At 39.5% G+C, this 18,920-nt stretch overlaps 1 protein-coding gene across 1 annotated transcript; it reads left to right on the top strand.

Moving 5' to 3' along the window:
• Positions 1–696: 696 nt before the first annotated feature.
• Positions 697–8,599, top strand: rfc4 (replication factor C (activator 1) 4). The gene is made up of 11 exons (XM_085348047.1): positions 697–775; positions 2,121–2,250; positions 3,251–3,329; positions 3,800–3,879; positions 4,022–4,141; positions 4,568–4,711; positions 4,800–4,920; positions 7,690–7,815; positions 7,919–7,999; positions 8,084–8,197; positions 8,313–8,599. The coding sequence occupies exons 2-11, from the start codon at positions 2,135–2,137 to the stop codon at positions 8,403–8,405; spliced, it is 1,074 nt and encodes a 357-aa protein (XP_085204173.1). The 5' UTR covers positions 697–775; positions 2,121–2,134; the 3' UTR covers positions 8,406–8,599.
• Positions 8,600–18,920: the final 10,321 nt, after the last annotated feature.

An 18,920-nucleotide genomic window follows, 5' to 3' on the forward strand; every position in this document is an offset into this window, starting at 1 on the left:
ATCAAAAAGACCGTGTTAAATTAAATAACTCACACGACTCATCACGCAAGAGCACGAACAAAACAAATCATTTACGCTTTCACTTCACAGAGTCATTCGGTGCTACTAAAGCCACTCTGCTAATCCAGCTCCACATTTTGCCTGAACCAAACAATGTAAGGGGCTCTAGCATCTCTCCGTGGCCCTGTATGCTCCTGGGACTGTCTATTAGCCAGAGACATCTGTGCTCTTGCTACTCATTCATCTTCTCTCTGCAGGCAATCACAGGCTGTACAACAGAAACAGCCAAGATCAATGGCCCATCAACTGGCAGACAAAACAAAGCACATAATCCTGTATTTCTTAGGAACATGACTACACAGTGTTTGTTTTTGTCAGATGAAATCATTAAATCTAAACTATCGGATTATTTATTTGTTTATTTGTCTAAAATTTAACAGTTTAGAATATAAGCGGAAATATTGCGTATTAACAAACCAAACGAAAATAACGGGAAATTATGAAGGATACAGAATGAAAAGGAGACAAAAAAAAAGCCCCTCTCCCCCAAAAGGAGAAAGGGGTGGGAGGAGACGTGACTAAGGAAACGAGCGGCGTCCGCACCATATGATTGGAAGGTACACAATAACGTCGACGGAAGTGTTTTCGGCCGCTAGCGCGGGAAGACTTACTGACGTTGTTGAGGACACGGAGTTAAGCAGACAGGGGTCGAGCCAGCTGCCAGAATTATTATTACTACTACTGGAGTTTTAGATATTCATTCACTCCGCCCTAGGTAAGACTTCTAAAGCGGTCCATGTTTATGAAAAAAGACACAAGGCGGCCCTTTGGAGCTAACAACGGGGCTAATGTTATTAGCTCATAGTAAGCACAGTGGCTAACTCACCTAGCCTCGTTAGCTTCCATGATAAGTTGTGCTATAATGCTAAAAACAGTGCCAAATGCCATTTAATGTTCAGGAAGACGGCGTGGAAATATTTCTTTAAGTGTTTACTAACCGCAGCTAACATGGGCTACACACCAGTGATGTCTGGGTCAAACTGTCTCTGCTGTTCAAAGTAAACCACTAACTTCACTTTCTCATTAGCGAGCTACATAACGAATACAGTTCGGTCTGTTGTGATGTTAAATTTCTTAAGTGCCGCTCTTGCATCCCAACGTTATGATGTCAAATTTTAACGTTTACTGTCCAACGAATGAAATAAGGCTTGACGTTAACGATTAATGATCGTTATGTCTTTTTCTCCAGTCGTTCAACCATTCTTTAAACGATCTGTTAACTCATACTTGTGCATACCGGGTCTAAAAAGACTTGTAGCAAATCTTTCAGTACAACAGAGCGATCTTTGTGAGGCGTGCCTCTTCTTCATTTGGCTGCACTGTTTAGGGGTCGCCACAGTGTGCCTCCATCTCTCCCTACTCCTAGCATCCTTCTCTGTCAATGAACCTTCTCTGTGTTCTTCCTTGTTTCCTCCTTTCTGCTAGCTCCATATTCAGCATCCTTTGTCCTAAATATCCACTGTCTCTGCACTTGTCCAAACTGACAGAAGTGGACTGAAACTGACTTTACTCCTACACAGCACCCATGCTATCTTGCATAGATAGAGCGCTTTAGGTTGAAGTTGTAAAATGTTGCTTTTTTTGTTTCTTTCTTTTGGTTTTGTTTGTTTGATTAACTTGGCTCCCTCTCTAACTTTATCTCCAACACTACTCCGTAATCAATGGTTGGGAGATGGTGACACTAACAAAAAGACAGCAGGCTGAGCTGGAGCTAAAGATGCTTTCATTTTCTTGAAAGTTACCTGAATGAACAGGATTAGAAATAAGGGGTGCATATATGATGTAGCTCATAATTGGCTTGATAATTTGGATTTCAATTATTCTGGCATGTTATGGTTTACTTGTTAGGTGACATGTCTTTGAATATTGCAGCTTTCACGAGAATAGCTTGATTAAACAAGGCAGCTACATGTGGATATCATGGTACAGGATGGAATTCAGCACAGTGCTGGACATTTGTTTTATCTTTGTTTCCAAAATATTGTTACAACCTACCCTACCTCTGTATAATTATGATATAATAATTATAGTGTGTGCATTTTGTATGTTCATTTTAACAGAATAAAGAAGAGTCATGCAAGCATTTTTGAAAGGAGCAACAGGTCAGGCAGCCAGGCCTCAGAAAGATAAGGCAGTGGCTGGACCCAGTGCAGAGAAGAAAGCCAAGGCTGTTCCTTGGGTAGAAAAGTAGTAAGTATGACCCACAAAGGTGTACTGTACACTACATCTGATTAACTATACAGAGTTACAGGAATCTCAAGAATCCTTCAGGACAAAACTTTTAACCGCCTTTTAACCGGGGGACTGTTCAGTATTGCCATAAAAATCCAACATTTTTTTGTTTTGTTTTTTTAGTCTTGGGGTTGATTTACAGAAATGTTTAATCTGTAAAATGCATAATGAATAATAGTGTCATGTGTCTCATTTTTACATTTTGATCATCTTTTGATGTCACAGTGAAATTCAGGATTGTTTCTTGACTCAAAATTATTATTAAATCCCCCAAACATGGAACACATATTTTGCATGTAAGTGCGTTGGAGGGTGACCACAGAGCTACAAATAAAACAGTTGGACGTACATTGTTTTTTTTTTCCTTCCCCATCTTTACAAGAATTTCTGGTCCTTTTAACTGACTGCCATTATTTCACAAATGTATTATTTATTATGTATATATTTATTTAATATTCTTATGCAGTGCACTATCATCCTAATATATTTTATTCTATCAGTTATTGTGTAATAGATAATTACACTACAGTATTTTTAACTTGGTTCGGTCGTTGTGATTTTTTTTTTTTTTTTTTTTTTTTTTGTGTTCTTCTCTTTTTGTAATTTCGTTCAGCAGTGCTTCTGCGATATGTTGACTAATGACAATAAAATAATCTAAAGTCATATTTTTGTGAAACTTTTGTTTAACACACAATTATCACCTAAATTATGATATAAGGTCATGTTTGTCATTTTAGAGGCAAGACAATGTGAAGTGTAATGGATAGTGAGTCATATTATTGACTTTCAGATGTTTAAATTGAACAAATATTTCACGGTGATGCGGTTAAAAGTGCTTCTGTTTTGTTGTTGCACAGTTCTCTGGAGTCTATATATAATCTGTAGCCTGTGCTGATATTGAAGCTTGTGAGGTACTCAAACCAGTTTTTTTTTTTCCTCTTTCTTCAATGAACTCCAGCAGGCCAAAGTGTGTTGATGAGGTGGCCTTTCAGGAGGAGGTTGTAGCAGTGTTGAAGAAGTCTCTGGAAGGAGCAGATGTAAGTAACATTTGGTTGTTTTTTTTTGGGGGGGGGGTTATAGCCTTGGCTGCATTACTGCATTTGGTTTGTTGATGACGATGAAAATGCCATACACTCTGGTTTTTGGTCCCTTTAATCTTGTGATTCAGAACAGAGCCTTTCAAGATCATAATGTGGAGGGTTGTTTTGGGTGGAAGTGGACAGTAAACATTTCTCTTATCTGACAGACAACTTTAGTCAGCAGACTTCCCATCACCTGATAGGAGATGAGTGTGTTTTTGTTCTCGTGCATGTACCACGTATACTGTAAGAATGTTTTCGAACTTGTGTCAGATTGCTTTGTCACAATGTAGCAGTGTGTTGTCAGATATACAGTATAAACATGGTTATTTCCAATATTTTTGTATTCGGGTTGTACTTGTGCTCATTTTGCACATTCTGCAAGGCCATAAAGGCACAGTATCATTGGATCTGTGTTTAAATTGCAGCTTCCCAACTTGCTCTTCTATGGCCCTCCTGGAACAGGAAAGACCTCTACCATCTTAGCTGCTGCCAGAGAACTTTATGGGTGGGTAAACTGTATGTGTGGTATTTGATAAGAGATTTCACATCAGTCATTTCTTCATCATAGTTTTTAAACCTTTGTTGATCTCTCTCCTTTTTTCTTTGCACTGTTCCTGCTCATATTTGACTCGTGTCTCTGTTTTCAGTCCAGAACTGTACAGGCAGAGGGTGCTGGAGCTCAATGCCTCAGATGAAAGAGGCATCCAGGTCGTCAGAGATAAAGTCAAAAACTTTGCTCAGCTCACTGTTGCCGGGACACGCCCAGAGTGAGTCAGCATTTTACAGTTTGTGATAATAAGAAAACAGCTAGACTTGTTTTTTGTTTTGGGTTTTTTTTGTATGAGGTTACTCACATTTATAAATTGGTAAATGTGAATTAAAAGGCAAACTGGGATTGTTTTCAGCTCTGCATACATCAGACGTCATCCTCTAATTGTAGAGCCAATCACAAACTGAAGGAATAAGTTCCTGTATGTACAGTTTTCCTTTAAAACATGCAAATATTTTTGGCTATAAAGGTAAAGTGACTGTGCGTCATAAAGCACATTTCAGTGGTGCCAGCAGTGCTCTGATGATAACTCAGTTTACAGATAGAACAGCTTTTGGAATAATTATTGAAATAAAGTACCAAAGTCTCTGTCAGTAAAGTCCAAACTAATGTTGAAACTTTCACTATTTTGCTACATTTGCAGCGGGAAGTCGTGTCCTCCTTTTAAGATCATCATACTGGATGAGGCCGATTCCATGACAGCGCCAGCTCAAGCTGCTCTCAGACGGACCATGGAGAAGGAGTCTCGCACAACTCGGTTTTGTCTCATCTGTAACTATATAAGCAGGTCTGCTGTGGGTTGTTGCTCAGAATCAATTAAACACACAGTTAACACAGTTATTGTAATCCTGCTTGTATGTCTGTGTGTTTTCTAGGATTATTGAGCCTCTGACTTCTCGGTGTTCCAAGTTTCGCTTCAAACCTCTAGCCAATCAGATCCAGGAAGAACGTCTACTAGAGATATGCGAAAAGGAGAACCTCAAGTACACCAAAGAGGTAGGAAGAAAGAAAATGATTGTGCTGCTATCCGGTCTTCAAGTGATGATGTGATGAATCCTGCTTCTGGGCCCAAACGACTCAGCGTTTAATAAGGCTTTTGTGTTTTTAACACGTTTTAATGCTTTGTATCTTGTTCTATTTAATCTCAACAAGCCCCTAAAAACAGTCAGTGATCACAGTGGTCGGCCTTTCTGTTTTTATTACCACTATTCATTTTAAAGCTTCAGGTTTTGAAACCTTACGATGTAACTACAGCCGAGCCCATGCAGCAGTATATTAATGACTAACCTGGTATTTTGGATGGATTATATCAGTCGTTCTCCTGACTGAAGTTTGGTCCTTTTACAGCATCCTGCCATGCGATTGCATTTGTCCCTAACCTTCGGGAACCCTCGCGTTAACTTTTATTGAGTGGAAAAAAGTTAGCGTTCGTCCTCCAGCCTATCTGTGTTTATGCTAACATAGCTGTGTCGCTAGCGATCATGTAGCACATCATTATATACCAGCTAGCCAAACTTCAGTAAACCCTATAAACGTCACTGCTGTTTAGTTTTCTGTCTTCATTTATGTCGGAAGTGATAGCAGAGCTGTACATCTTAATTTTTTTCAGAAATCTCTGTCAGAACATGGTATATTATATTTAAGTGGAAACTAGCGAGCTAACTTCCTGCTAACTTCTAACAGTGTTAAATTTCATAAATTCTGTTTTCATGGATGCCTGGATGTTAAGCTTAATTGTTACACCTGGTAAAGCAGCAACACTGATCATTTTATTACAGATGAAAGAATTTAGACAGTTTTCAATCCTCAGTGATGCAGCAGTGATCGTTTGACTGTGACCTTAAGCGGAGTTTGGGCCCAGACATGGCTAATGACATCAGATTTAAAGACCAGATAGTGTAATGTAGACCTGTGAGAAATTTCTAAGATGTCTTACGCACTTCTAGTGTAGGTTCATTTTTTAATTGCTCGATACATGGGGAAAAATGCCTCGTAAAAATTATTTGAAAGTGCTCTTTGATTTTAACTGAGAGGCTGACTTAAAAGGAGAGTGTAAAAGAAATTACCAGACATAATAATCCTACCAGTGGGTGCTGCTAAATGTTTTATGTTTTTTTTTCTTTACAAAAGCAGCACACAAAAAGAAAACGATTCATGTAACAAATAAAAGAAAGTCTGCTCTTTCCTTTTATTACTAATGAAGCTGTAATCTTCAGCAGTGACCGTATCTGCAGGTTTAAAGATGATCAGTTGCACACTTTTTAGGTCTTTTTGGAGACTGCTATGAGGATATGTGACATTTTAGTCCTTCTACAAAATGTCAAAAATAATTAAATAGTTGACCAGTACAAGTATAGTTTCAACACATTTATTTTACTCATCCACAAATACATATTGAATGTTTTTTTGTTTTCGTTTTTTTTGCACAGAAGTACAAATCAGGGTTTAGTAAGGAGCTCAACTCAGAACGATGAGCTGTATCTTTTAACTTTGTTAATGTTAGATTGAGTCTGACCCTGGCACCACCAGTATTTTAAGATAAATCTGCACACATCCTCCCCATAACAGACTCAACAGAAAGTCAAGGTTTTAAATACCCAAGTAATTTGTGTCGTGCTCACTGTATTAAACTCACTTCCAGCCCTGTATTTTTGTTCTTGGACATTACTGAAGTAACTTTGCATGATTCACCATTCAAATCAATCCTTATTTGTCTTGTTTTTGTCCTTGGTGCAGACTCCCAGTTGAGTCCAGCCAGCTTTCTTGTGATTTGATTGCAGAGGCCAAAAAAAAACAAAAAACAAGACAACTCCCATTTTCCTGTTTGTTTAACTGCTCGGCTGTTAAGCCTGTCCACAAATGTATATGAGCAAACAGCTGTTTATTTTTTAATATTTAATGTTTAAAACAGGGGATTGTTGCAGTTGCCTTTTTTAGGTGTAGCAGACATCAGCCCCTGTACAACTAACTGGGGTTTAAGTTTGCAGTGTTCAGTAGCATGAGCAGAAAAGTGATATGTACATCAGTCAATTTACAATTCAATGCACTGTCACTCAATTTCATTAAGCAATAAGAGGCTCCACCTACTGGTCGAAGCACATACTACAGTCATTCTACATGATCCATTTCTATACATTTGATTTAATTGTATTAGAAGATGATTATTAACATCCTTTGCTGGTGCTGCATTTTCAAATAAAAAAAGAACGCAAAGTGTGTGAAGAGATGGTTTTTGCAAGTATAAACATTTTTGCTTACCTGTAAAGTATTTTTGATAAAGGGAATGTTCCTGCCTAAAATTTTGATTGTAACATAAATAGATGGATTATCATGACTGCAGACTTCTCTACATTTGTGAAGAGTACCGGTATGTGTGGCCTGCTCCCGTCGTAAGCACAATAGCACAAGGCAGAAGAGTTCTCAGTGACAGGCAGGAAGTGTTGAATATTCTTAACTGTATGATATGTTTAAAAAATGGCTAATGTAATTCAGATGCCTGAGGGCACAGCCAGTTTCCATTTCCATTTTACTGTGTTTGGTCTGGTAATACTGGCGGTGTTCCTCCACCACTGTCACTGTCCCTGGTCCTGTGCTCACCTTTCCCAGGTGGTAATCCATCCATGGTCAGAAATGTATTCGCTGTTGAAAAAGTCTGATTTGAGTGACATTTATGTGCTGCATAACATGTGAGTGGAGGTATAGCAGAACTGCAACTGCTTTCTTTGCACAGCTGGTGGAGTCTGATAACTGTCTTTTCTAATCCAGAGTATAGCAGCCTTGGTGCGGGTGTCTGAAGGTGACCTGCGGAAAGCCATCACATTTTTGCAAAGTGCTGCACGCCTCAATGTCGACAAGGAAATCACTGATTGTGCTGTTATTGAAATAGCAGGGGTGAGCTGGACTTCATTTGTATCACAGTAGACTGCAAGAAGTGATTATTAACTGTAGTTAGAATGTCTTTCTCATCTGAGATCTTGCTTCTGCTCTCTGTTAGGTTGTACCTGACAAGATGATTGACAACCTGCTCCAGATCTGCTTCAGAGGAACATTTGAAAAACTGGAGGTAGCAGTCAGGGTAAGTGTTCTAATAGCCTGAAATAGGTAGTTAAGCACAAAATAAAAGGTATGGCAATCAATCTTTAATCATCTTCTCTGTCAGAACATGGTGGATGAAGGCTACGCAGCCACACAGATCTTGACACAGCTTCATGAGTGTGTCATAGAGCAGGACCTGAGTGACAAGCAGAAGTCGACTATCACAGAGAAGATGGCAGTAAGTCATATAATACGGTGCTGTTTTTTTTGCAGCTACAATAGTAAGTCGGAATAAATGTAGAAGTTAAATCCTTTTTTTAATGACTCGATCTGTTTGTTTTTCTCTGGTTCAGGTTGTGTGCAAGTGTCTGTCAGATGGTGCAGACGAGTACCTGCAGCTGTTGAGTCTGTGTTCAGTCATCATGCAGGAGGCTTCCCACAACTAAATCCCCTTCCATAAACGTCATGGTCATCTGCTCCCATTGGGACCAAAGGCTTTACAGAGACACTTAACTCAGATTTATCTGCATTTGATTGTTGTTTGGGATGCTTAACCGTGGACACCAGGCGACAGTGATCATTCATAAACAACGTCAGAGCACTTCATTAAAAAAAAAAAGAAAAAAGGACATGTTGGTACTTATCCAACATACTTTTGTACACTTTTTGAATTCTGGAAAATAATAAATAGTTCTTTCTCGTTTTCAGGGGTTCACTGTTTTTATTCTTCAAGGAAAGTGTTGAGTTAACAAGCAAAACTGTGACGTGTGCTCTTGGTGCTTTCTTAACTGAATTGTAAGACACATAATACAGTACAGTGCAGGTTTGATCCACCTCTCATTTAAACATAGTTTTGCTTTAAAGGAGCCAGACTTTTATTTTGTTGCCAGTGTCTTCTTTTTCTTCTTCTTTTTTTTTCCTTTTTTTGGGGGGGGGGCATGATAATCACCCCAAACGCACTGCCAGTGCAGTAAAAACGTCATCAGTCATGAAATTGGCCTCCTTAGAGCCCGGACCTCAACATTATTGAAGTTGTGTGTTATCATCTTGACTGAGAATGAAACAAAAGGCATCCATCCAAAGAAAAGCTTTGGATATCTTTGAGGATACCTGGAGAACACTTTGTGAAGTTCAAGTTCAAATTAACTTTTTTTTTTTTTTTTTTTTTTTGCCTGTCCCGTTTGGCTCTTTTGCCCTCAGAATTGTTGTCTAAAGGCAAAGAAAGATGCCCAACGGATTTACTTTACCAAACTGACCATCCCAGCCTTGCCGTAATGGTCCATTTGATTCACCTTTTATTGTTTATTTTATTTTCACTTACTGAATACGGGACAGACTTGACTGGGGGAAAGAAGGGGAGAAAGAAAGAGGGAAAGAGAAACAGCTGAGAAGAGGGACGGGGGAGAAGGGCAAGAGACAAAAACCAACAGAACGGGCAGAGAAAAAAAAATGCATATATCAATCACCTGGATCACCTGCTGAGAAAGAAAAAAGAAAGCAAGCAGAAGAGAACAAGAGTAATAGAATAAACAACATCACAATGATATATGGGAATATGACAGTAAATACTAAATGTTAAACATTATTGTGCAGCACATAAGATCAACAGAACACAGTGTGCTTTGAGGTAGGAGCCAAAAAGGGTGTAGTTTGTGGGTGTGATCACCCGTGTGTACACCTGTGAGCATGGACGCGCTTGTTTTTTGTTTTTTAAAAGGTTCCTTCATGTAATAATCTGCTAGAGGGTGTGGGGGGGCCACAGCCCCGTCCTCCAGGGCATGAAGCAGGTGTGGAGGAGATCAAAACTCCAGACATCCACAGGCCCCCAGAACACAAGAGACCAAGGAAGACCAACAGAGGGGCAGCTGCGCCACTGTCCCGGAAAGAGCTGAGGAGAGTCCCAGATGAGGGCTCACTCAGCAGCCGCGGAGCAGAAGCCAGGGGGAGTTGCAGTGACGCGCCCGTGAGCTCCGCCGGCAGCCAGCTGCGCCTGAGTGACCGAGCCCCAGGCCGAGAGGCCGGGGGCACCCCACCTCCGAAGTGGCCCGAGCGAGCCCCAGGCTCCAGGCCCCGATAAGCGGCCGCCAAGGAGTGAGCCGGTGTGTACCTGGACGCCCATCCCCGGACACAAAGAACCACCAACGCACCGATGTCTGAGGGGGTCCGCCACTGGCAGGGGAAGTGGTGGTAGGGGGAGATAGGCCTCCAAACCTTGGAGGGCCTGAGATGTCCCCAGAGAGGTGGCGCCTGACACCCAACCTGACATATAGACACAGACATACAGGCACACACAGATACAAACATCCATTCCCACCCTCATGCTCCCATATGCACTTACTCCACACTCAACCAATGTGGAGACAGACATAAAGAGACGTTGTACACACGATCACACTCCCCAAGCGTACTCTACGAACTGGGTCTAGGTGCCCCCGCCCCTGGAGGGGGGAACTGCACCCAGACCCAGGTGGTGTTTCCCTTTTCCCTGCGGTGGGGGGAGGCAGACCGCCCCGACTCCGCAGCAGCGGGAAGGCTCCACACTCCAGACCGCAGTCGGACGGCCAACTCCTCCTCCTAGTCCTAGCCCCCCTGCTCCAGCAGGTCGCAGAGAACGGGGGTGAGAGAAGACTCCGAACCTCCCTCCACCCGCTCATTGTAATGTTGATGCATGTGTGTTCTAAGGTGCATTTAAAACCCAGGAGGGCTTGGAGCTACCTGTCAGAGAGCAGCAGGTAAGCGCATGGTCCCTCCTGCTAGCCCTCAATGTCTACGTGTATTTAAAATTGAGAGGTGGGCAACGATGCCAGGGGTGGGGTGTACACCCTGATGGTACTTTGGACTCCGTGTATCGTGCCCACCCCCAAGATCCTATATGTATGTGTAATGAGAGTGTGAGTAATGTGAATGTCTAAGTTGTGGGATAAAATTGAGGCAGAGGCAGCCAGAAGGGGACAGAGGGGGGGGGGGGGGGGTAGCCTCCTCTGCAAAAAAAAAAAAAAAAAAAAAAGTTCAAATTTATTTATATAGCACTTAAAACAACAGGTGTTGACCAAAGTACTGTACAATACAATGGGCAAGTCATTAAACATAAAAAAAAAAAACAGAATAGTGTTTTAGAAGAGAAAATCATTAAAAAAGTGAATAAAATCATAACGTATAATAGTAACAAACTCATGATGAATCAAAAGCCAGAGAATAAAAATGGGTCTTTAGATGACTTAGTATCCAGTGTTGAGGAGGATCTGATATGCAAAAGCAATGTATTCCAAAGTTTGGGGGCAGCCACAGCAAATGCCCGTTCTCTGTGTTTTAATCTGGACCTAGGGATAATCACATGAAGAAATTACAAAAACGAGTTCAGTCTGTGTAGAAGAATAACTGGACGCACAAATTGTTCAGTTTTTGCCTTATTTACTTTGATTTCATATATATTTGCTTATGTTTCAATAAATCGCTCCACCTTCCCATTTCCCTAGCAAAACATGAAGAAATAATTGATGGCTCAAGACTTTTGCACAGTGCTGTAAGGATTAGTGTGTGGTATGGAGCAGCCAGTAAGTTCAGCCTGTTTGTTAGCACTAAACACACTAAATGTGTCTGTATGGTTTATCTTGCTCACCAAGTTTGCTGTAGTTTACAAAACAAACAACACAAAAATCAGCTGGTGGCAAAAGTACTAATGTACATGATGTAATGTTCATCACAAGGTTATGTGTCAGACATTGTTTGGCTTAGACACATTAGCTGGCACACTGGTATCTACAGATGATTTCACTGCTGGCAGAAGCACAGTGACTGTAGATGTTTAGCAAACCGTGTTTACTTTTAACCACAGCAGTTTCGTGAAATGTCAGCACAAATCACCTGTTTTCTTTACCTTACCCAGCTTCACATCATATAAGCGTGAAGCCCACTTCCATTTCGGCACTATGCTAAAAGTGCATATAGCACAGTTCTTGCTGTATTGCTTAGCCGTCTTAAAGCAGTGAGCTCCGTCCACTGTCATCAGTCACTTTCTTAATGATCCCACATCAACACAGAAAAGCTCCACCCTTCCACCTAATGGTGCGTGTGGTGTTTAACTTTGGGTGATAAGTTTATAATCACCCAGTACCAGAATCTGAAAAATGAGAAGTCCTTCTCTGCAACCACAGTATCAACTCATCACTGCTGTACTGTTTGATTTTTAGATTGTGCCATCCCATCTCATGTTCCGTGTTTTCAGCACGTGCTGTTCATACTTCCAGCCACAAGGTGCCACCAGAGTCCTTCAGAGCTGCATCTATGCTTGTTTTGTTTTTTTGTGTTTTTTTTTTACATCTTACATCCTTGTTGGGAGCTTGCTCAGCAACAAAGGGAGCACGTAACACCACAGAGGGCAGGGCTGGTTTATTATGAGGTGTGGCTATGGCGCGCTAAAATGGAAATCTTTCTGGTTGTGGTGTCAATGTGTCTCCTTCTGTAAATAGAGCCGTAAATGCAGGTTCACTTAGGTTTAAGAGGGTGCACAAATCAAAAGATACAACTCATAAATCTTTTTCTACTATATCTTAACTTTATTGATGTTAGATTCAAGTGTGACCCCCGCACCACTAATATTTTACCAGATTGTGATTTTTAAAATATAGATAAGATAAGGCGATACGGTACACCAAACCTTATCTTCAGTTATTATCCTGAAATATCTGTCAACAAGTGATCACTATATAAATTTAAACTAGCTCATGTAATGTCACCTTATGGCCACAGTGAAGGCTCCAAAACACACAACACACACAGACTACTACTCAAAAGTGTGGAGGTGTGTTTAGGGTCATTGTCTTGTTAAAAAATAAATGATGGTCCAACTGAACACAAACCAGATGGGATGGCATGTTGCTGCAGAATGTTGTGGTAGCCATGCTGGTTCAGTGTGCCTTCAATTTTGAATAAATCCCCAACAATGTCACCAGCAAAGCACCATCACACCTCCTCCATGCTACACGGGTTACTCATCAGACCAAAGCACAGATGTCCACTGGTCTAATGTACATCCCTTGTGTTTCTTGGTCCAAACAAAGTATTTCTGTTCTTCTGTAGAGATGTGTCTGCTACTGGAACTCTGTGTGGTTTTTATCTGAGGTGCTGTTAACTTGTGATTTCTAAGGCTGGTGACTCAGATGAATTTATGACTCTTGGTCTTACTTTCCTTGGGCTGGCCTCATGTGAGCCAGTTTTGTTGTAGCTCTTGATGGTTTTTGTGACTGCACTGGAGGACACATTCAAAGTTTTTAATTTTCCAGGCTGACTGACCTTCAATTCTTAAAGTAATGATGGACTGTCACTTCCCTTTACTTAGCTGATTGGTTCTTGCCATCATATGGATTCTAACTGTTGTCAAACAGGGCTGTCAGCTGTGTACCAACCCGACTTCTGCACAACACAACTGATGGTCCCAACCCCATTACGAAGGCAAGAAATTCCACAAATGAACCCTGACAAGGCACAGCTGTGAAGTGAAAACTATTTCAGGTGACTACATCATGAAGCTCATTGAGAGAAGGCCAAGGGTTTGCAGCACTGTCAACAAAGCAAAGGGTGGCTACTTATAGGAATCTAAAATATAAGACATATTGAGAGTTTTTTTTTTCCTTTGCTACATAGTTCCATATACCTTCATTCAGTTATTCATTTATCCAGAGTAGAAGTTTATTCCCACTGCCAGAATAGTTATAAAACAAGCCAAATTAATTTCAAAAAAATGTTTCAAAATTGTTTCTATAATTTCTGTTATGTTACTGCTTGGTTAATTTTATGTTTTAAATATTAGTAAAATGCGCCACCCAGTGGCTGCTTTAAGTAAATATTTTTATGACAGAAGAAGAAGAGCTAGACAGAAAGTTGATGTTTTCTCTATAGTAAGACTCCCCAGCCACTTTAATAAGTACACCTGCACATGGCAGTAATTCAATGCATTTAGACAGAGTCCCTGAAGTTCAAAGTGAGCACTAGAATGGGGGAAAAATTATTTAAATGACTTTGAACATGATTGTTGGTGCCAGATGGTATTCAGACAGGTTGATCTGACTCTGAAAAACTCAAAACTGTATTTCTTTTTTCTTTAACAGTGTTGTTTCTATTTTGTTCAAGTGTCTCTTTCTTGTGTAATAAAAGAGGAAAACAAGTTTTCCTTTATCATGCTGTGCTGTTTTTTTTACCGTGTTTTTAGAAATTACTTTTATCTGGCTCTTATGTTTTTAAGTGGTTCTAATCCAGTAGGCTTTTCTTACACGATGATCTCTAGGCTTTACAAAGATTGGTGTGAAAAAGAGAAAATATCCAGTGAGCATGTTGATCCCAGAGGTCAGAGGTCATACTGCTTTAACTTCATAAGAAGGCAAAGTAACTCAAATAACTATTCATTATAACTGAGGTATGTCGAAGAGCATCTCTGAACACAGCATGTAGAGCCAGGTATCACTGCTGTCAGGTAAGAACAAGAAACTCAGGCTAAATTTAGATGGCCTCACCAAAGTTGAACAGTAGAAAATTGATAAACATTGTCTGATCTGATGAGTCTTGATATCTGTTGTGACATTCTGATGATGGAGTCAGAATTCAATGTAAGGAAATGAAAGCATGGCTCCATCCTGCGTTGCATTATGAGTTGAGGCTGGTGGTGTGGGGGATATTTTAATGACACGCTTTGGGTTCCTTAATACAAGCTGAGCATGGTTTAAATACCACAGCCTATCTGAGCATTGCTGCTACTGTATCTATCCCTTAATGACCACAGTGTAGCAATCTTATAGTACAATGGATGCTTTCAGGATGATGTCACAAAAGCTCCAGTCATCTCTAACTGGTTTCTTGAACCTGCAAATGAGTCCACTGTACTCAAATGGCCTGCACAGTCACAGTCGATCTCAATCCAGCGGAGTACTTGTAGGGATGTGTACAGTAAAGTGTACAGAGCATACTCCTATTGGGACCATTTCCTGCTGTGAGGACTTTGACCTTAAATACTTTACTTGTAACAATTTTAATGTAACATTTTACAGTTTGTTTTGTGCTTTTCCTTACATAACACTTAATAATGATAACTTTTGTGATGGCATATATAATCTATTTAAAATTAACTTTATCAGAAGGGCCTCTTGATTTGCTCCGCCCCCTCACTTATCCAGTACATGATCTCGAGCCTATCCGTGCTGACAGTCATCAGTCCATTACAGGACTATATAATAATATTGTTGTAAGGCCTTAAATGATATTAAATCACATGTGACTGCAGTCCACCCAACCTGCGTCTATCATATCAGACAGGACCAGGTTGCATTTGCATTAAAGAACAATATATCAACCCACTGCATCTAGCTAATCCGTGTATTCCCTTCATTGTGTAAGTGCTGGCCTCAGCAGTATGCTACTAGAGCCATGTGTCATAATGTGTTCATGAATCTGAAGTTTGTTCTCCAGCCTCTTGCGACTCCAGGCTTATCAGTCTCAGTCAGACACTGTGCACTTTAATAATATGATTACAGCCACAGCAAGCAATACTGTGATTACTGCAACTCATGTAAACACCTGGTTATCTTACATGCATTAAGGTAGTAATCATAACTGGATTCCCAGGCCTGGATTACGTATCTTTTCTTTTTCCAAATGACTTTTGGCATGGCGGCAGCTCAGTCTGTTTCCTCTCAGAGTTTGGATTCGGAGCACCTCAATTCCTGAATCAAGGTCTACCAAACTAACTCTTCCCTGCTGTGTCAGAAATCATAATATGTTTACTTTCTTCTTTAATTGTCTCTTTTCTGTTAAGTTCAAGTGCCCCTTTTAATCTTACTTCTTGCAGGAGGAGGGCAAAAGTTTCCTTTTACCATGCTACGTTTTACCCTGTTTTTAGAAGCTAAATTTACAGGGCTCATATTTATTTCAGTGGTTCTTGTCTATGCCTTGCTGACCTAAAAGTACCATACTGTTCTAATTAAGCACTTACCAATGTTTTTTGTGTTTCCTAGAGTTTCAAAGCCATTTTCAGACATGTGCTGCACTCCTTTCAACATTAACTTATCTGTGAGAACATTTTTGTGTGTGTCAGATTAGACACTAAAGTGATCTTAACCTGCCTGGGTTCCATACCACATCTTTGTGATGTCCACTTGAGTCAGTTTGTACCAATGTCAGAGGACCACAGGTAACTGTCTGATTAATTCAAATTCAGCAAGTGGATACGGTGTCCAGCCCAGTCTGCCCAGGCACCACACTCACCAAAATCAAACTGATTATTTCCAGTAGAATAACTATTAGTGATAATGAGGTATTCCAGATGCCCATACCTAATTCTGCAGATATAATCCTGAGCTTGTTGTAAGAATTATTGTGACATCTATTTTTTCTTTTACCCAGAAATATCCCAAAATAAAAGAATCAGATAATTTTATTTGTAGTAAAACAGATTTTTTTTTACTGCATTTTAAGATGTATGAACTGATAAGAACAAAAGTTTGACTCTAGTCAGCCAGCAAAATGGAAAACATATTTAGAAACAAGCTTTATGCAGTTTTCAGATTTCTGTTCCTGTATCCAAAATAGCACATATTTAGACAGTTGAGGTCTAAGAACACTGGTAAAGAAATAATGATGTTAATCGCCATTATCCACTATGATCACGATGATGAAGTTTCATAGTGATATATGTTAAACATTTACATTTTTCATTGTATTTTTTTTTCTTCCTTTCTGTCCCTTCTGGTCAAAGGGTCTTAAAGTTTCTCTTTATAGTTGTGTAACCTCACCTTGCCGTATAAAACCTACTGAGACGACTGAAACTGTGAACTGGCACTTACGTAAATTCTTTTATTTTATTTTTCACATAAACTGAAAAATTATTTACTTTTATCACACTGGATTTTTAACCTCTTTTTAAAAACTTTAATTTTCTGAACTTTCCACAACAGACAAGACCTTGAAATAACCTACAGCCCTCTCTGTCTTCAGTCACACTCTGGTTTTTAAGAAAGGTGAAGCGATGTTTATCACCAGCAACTATTTAATTTCTTCTTTGTACAACAGCCCTGACGTGCACACGTTCTGAGGATTTTTATGATTTAGTGGTTGTCTATTCATATTATGCATGTGTGTGTTATTCATATTCTGGAGACATTAATCTGTTTACAATCATTTCGGGACCAACCCTGCTTGAAGTGGCAAAAAGCAACGTCCATACATTTTAATACAGTGAGCATGACTAAATGCAATTTAGGCTTTATTTACTCCTAAACTGAGGTGGCCAAATATTATAATAATATTATTGCATTTATTATAATGAATTTATTAATGCAAGTCAATGTAAGAACCTCTAAAGATGATCTGATGCTATACATTAGTTACTTGTATGTATGCATTGAAGGGGAAAAAGAAAGCATTTTTACATCCTCTCTCATAAACAAAAAAGTTATTTTTGCTAACAAACATTAAGAAAACATATAAAAGAAATACTACGTTCTATAAATATTACAGTTTACAGTAAATCTAAATTTTTGACATGCAAACATTTTATGTATATAATGCAGAGTTTTGGAAACTACCTCTAAGCTGCTGCAAAATGTAGTAAAATTACTTGTATCCTACTTAAGTGGTCTAGTTGTTTATGAGTAACAGTTTAATAGAGTACTTCATATCCATGTCCATATTTGTACTCTTGCACAATTCACAATTTAAGTCTTTATAATAAATAAAAAAAAGTACTCTGCTGAAACACACTGTTTTAGCTTCCCACAATTCATCCAAAAAAAAAAAAGTTTTGGCCTCATGCTGAAATAAACTGTTCTGACTGACAAAGATTTAAATGAAAAGAAATGCTGTTTTCGCTACTTATTTGGTGATCGGCTACATTTACCTATCTACAGCAACAAATAAAACCAAGACAGAGTTTTACAGAAACAGCTCAAATGATTTAAATGTGAGTTCTCACAATTTTTGTAGAATGGAGGTCTCAGAGGGGTGCTGGCCCAAGCTTTGAGAGGCCTTTCTTTGGTTATTTACTTTTCTTTTTTGCCAATGTCAATACCACGCAATATTTTGACTGATGTTTACGGTGCAGTAATGCATTAGGATGCAAAATTACCTGTATGTCTCTCTGTTTCTTGAAGCAAAAATATGGTTGCATGTTTTACAAAGTGACTGTCACTAGAAGGTGGGCAAACATGTAACATTTAATGGTTTACAACCAAAACCTTGTTTATAAATCTTATTGGGTAATTGTGAAGTGCCCCCCCACACCCATTTCTTTCCCTATTTTTGTGCTTTTATGTTTATTTTCTAGGTAGTTATTTGTCAGCACCCATCACCACTACATCAATATATTATATGCTAATTGTTTAATTTAAAAATGATCACTTTTTCACATAAAAGAAGAAGTGCTCTTACCTGTACCCTCTTAAAACACGGAGAGTACTCATTCCAGATACACACAAAGATTTTAAATATCTGTAGTTAACACACAAATAAAAAAAAAAAAAAGGACGGTCCAGTTACTTTGATCATAATTTAGACTATGTGGAAATGTTTCTAAACTGGTTCTAATAAACTGATTCTGAGGCGTGCTATAAGCTAGGACGTGGCGTGGACACTTCAACTATTCTTCTAACAAGACTATACCCCAGACCAAAGAAACTACCATGCATCCCTCACTGAGAATGTCCAACAGGTAGCCTGGTGATTTGAACTGAGGCCAGTCAGCGTTCATCATAACATAATAATCCATCAGATGGTGAGCGGTTTTCTCCAGACAGTAGGAAATTATTTCTTCTGAGCTTCTTAGACTTTTATTGATTACTTGTGAGCCATGGTCACAGTGGATACCCCTGGACATTGTTTTCCTGCTTCTGTGGGAGGGGTCATTTTGACCCCTTCTGGTGTTTCAAGTGTTAAAGGACTGAAGAGGAAGAAGTTTATAAGAAATAATTTAGAATAGT

Source organism: Diplotaxodon limnothrissa, linkage group LG23 (genome assembly GCF_057381915.1).
Source record: "Diplotaxodon limnothrissa isolate DT_005_m linkage group LG23, D_limnothrissa_male_GT1.1, whole genome shotgun sequence".
NCBI classification, from domain to species: Eukaryota; Metazoa; Chordata; class Actinopteri; order Cichliformes; family Cichlidae; genus Diplotaxodon; species Diplotaxodon limnothrissa.